This window comes from Bison bison, unplaced genomic scaffold (assembly GCF_000754665.1).
Source record: "Bison bison bison isolate TAMUID 2011002044 unplaced genomic scaffold, Bison_UMD1.0 scf7180017864201, whole genome shotgun sequence".
In the NCBI taxonomy this organism is placed as follows: Eukaryota; Metazoa; Chordata; class Mammalia; order Artiodactyla; family Bovidae; genus Bison; species Bison bison.
The window spans coordinates 2,634,128-2,635,338 of record NW_011494773.1 but is presented as its reverse complement, the minus strand read 5'-3'; the positions used below and the strand labels follow the sequence as shown (position 1 = coordinate 2,635,338).

General features: G+C 41.3%; 1 protein-coding gene across 3 annotated transcripts in view; it reads right to left on the bottom strand.

Annotated features, from left to right (window-relative positions):
- The window catches only part of NRXN3 (neurexin 3), a 1,738,382-nt gene that overhangs the window by 1,682,362 nt on the left and 54,809 nt on the right, over positions 1 to 1,211 (bottom strand). Inside the window, exon 2 of one of the 3 annotated variants that reach the window (XM_010844400.1) lies at positions 677 to 688. The exons of the other annotated variants lie outside the window; for them this stretch is intronic. Within the exon in view, the coding sequence (XP_010842702.1) occupies positions 677 to 688 (12 nt within the window). The remainder of the gene's footprint in view (positions 1 to 676; positions 689 to 1,211) is intronic. 3 annotated transcript variants of the gene reach the window in all.

The window sequence follows — 1,211 nt, the reverse complement described above, 5'->3', positions numbered from 1 at the left end:
CCTTGACGTACTCCTTTTCCTATTTGGAACCAGTCTGTTGTTCCACGTCCAGTTCTAACTGTTGCTTCCTGACCTGCATACAGATTTCTCAAGAGGCAGGTCAGGTGGTCTGGTATTCCCATCTCTTTCAGAATTTTCCACAGTTGATTGTGATCCACACAGTCAAAGGCTTTGGCATAGTCAATAAAGCAGAAATAGATGCTTTTCTGGAACTCTCTTGCTTTTTCCATGATCCAGCAGATGTTGGCAATTTGATCTCTGGTTCCTCTGCCATTTCTAAAACCAGCTTGAACATCAGGAAGTTCACGGTTCACATATTGCTTGGAGAATTTTGAGCATTACTTTACTAGCATGTGAGATGAGTGCAATTGTGCGGTAGTTTGAGCATTCTTTGGCATTGCCTTTCTTTGGGATTGGAATGAAAACTGACCTTTTCCAGTCCTGTGGCCACTGCTGAGTTTTCCAAATTTCCTGGCATATTGAGTGCGGCACTTTCACAGCATCATCTTTCAGGATTTGGAATAGCTCAACTGGAATTCTATCACCTCCACTAGCTTTGTTCGTAGTGATGCTTTCTAAGGCCCACTTGACTTCACATTCCAGGATGTCTGGCTCCAGGTCAGTGATCCTTTGGTATCTCTGATTTTCTTGAAGAGATCTCTAGTCTTTCCCATTCTGTTGTTTTCCTCTATTTCTTTGCATTGATTGCTGAAGAAGGCTTTCTTATCTCTTCTTGCTATTCTTTGGAACTCTGCATTCAGTTGTTTATATATTTTCTTTTCTCCTTTGCTTTTTGCTTCTTTTCTTTTCACAGGTATTTGTAAGGCCTCCCCAGACAGCCATTTTGGTTTTTTGTATTTCTTTTCCATGGGGATGGTCTTGATCCCTGTCTCCTGTACAATGTCACGAACCTCATTCCATAGTTCATCAGGCACTCTATCTATCAGATCTAGGCCCTTAAATCTATTTCTCACTTCCACTGTTTGGGTGTTAAAACTAACACCCAAAAAAGATGTCCTTTTCATTATAGGGGACTGGAATGCAAAAGTAGGAAGTCAAGAAACACCTGGAGTAATAGGCAAATTTGGCCTTGGAATACAGAATGAAGCAGGGCAAAGACTAATAGAGTTTTGCCAAGAAAATGCACTGGTCATAACAAACACCCTTTTCCAACAACACAAGAGAAGACTCGATACATGGACATCACCAGA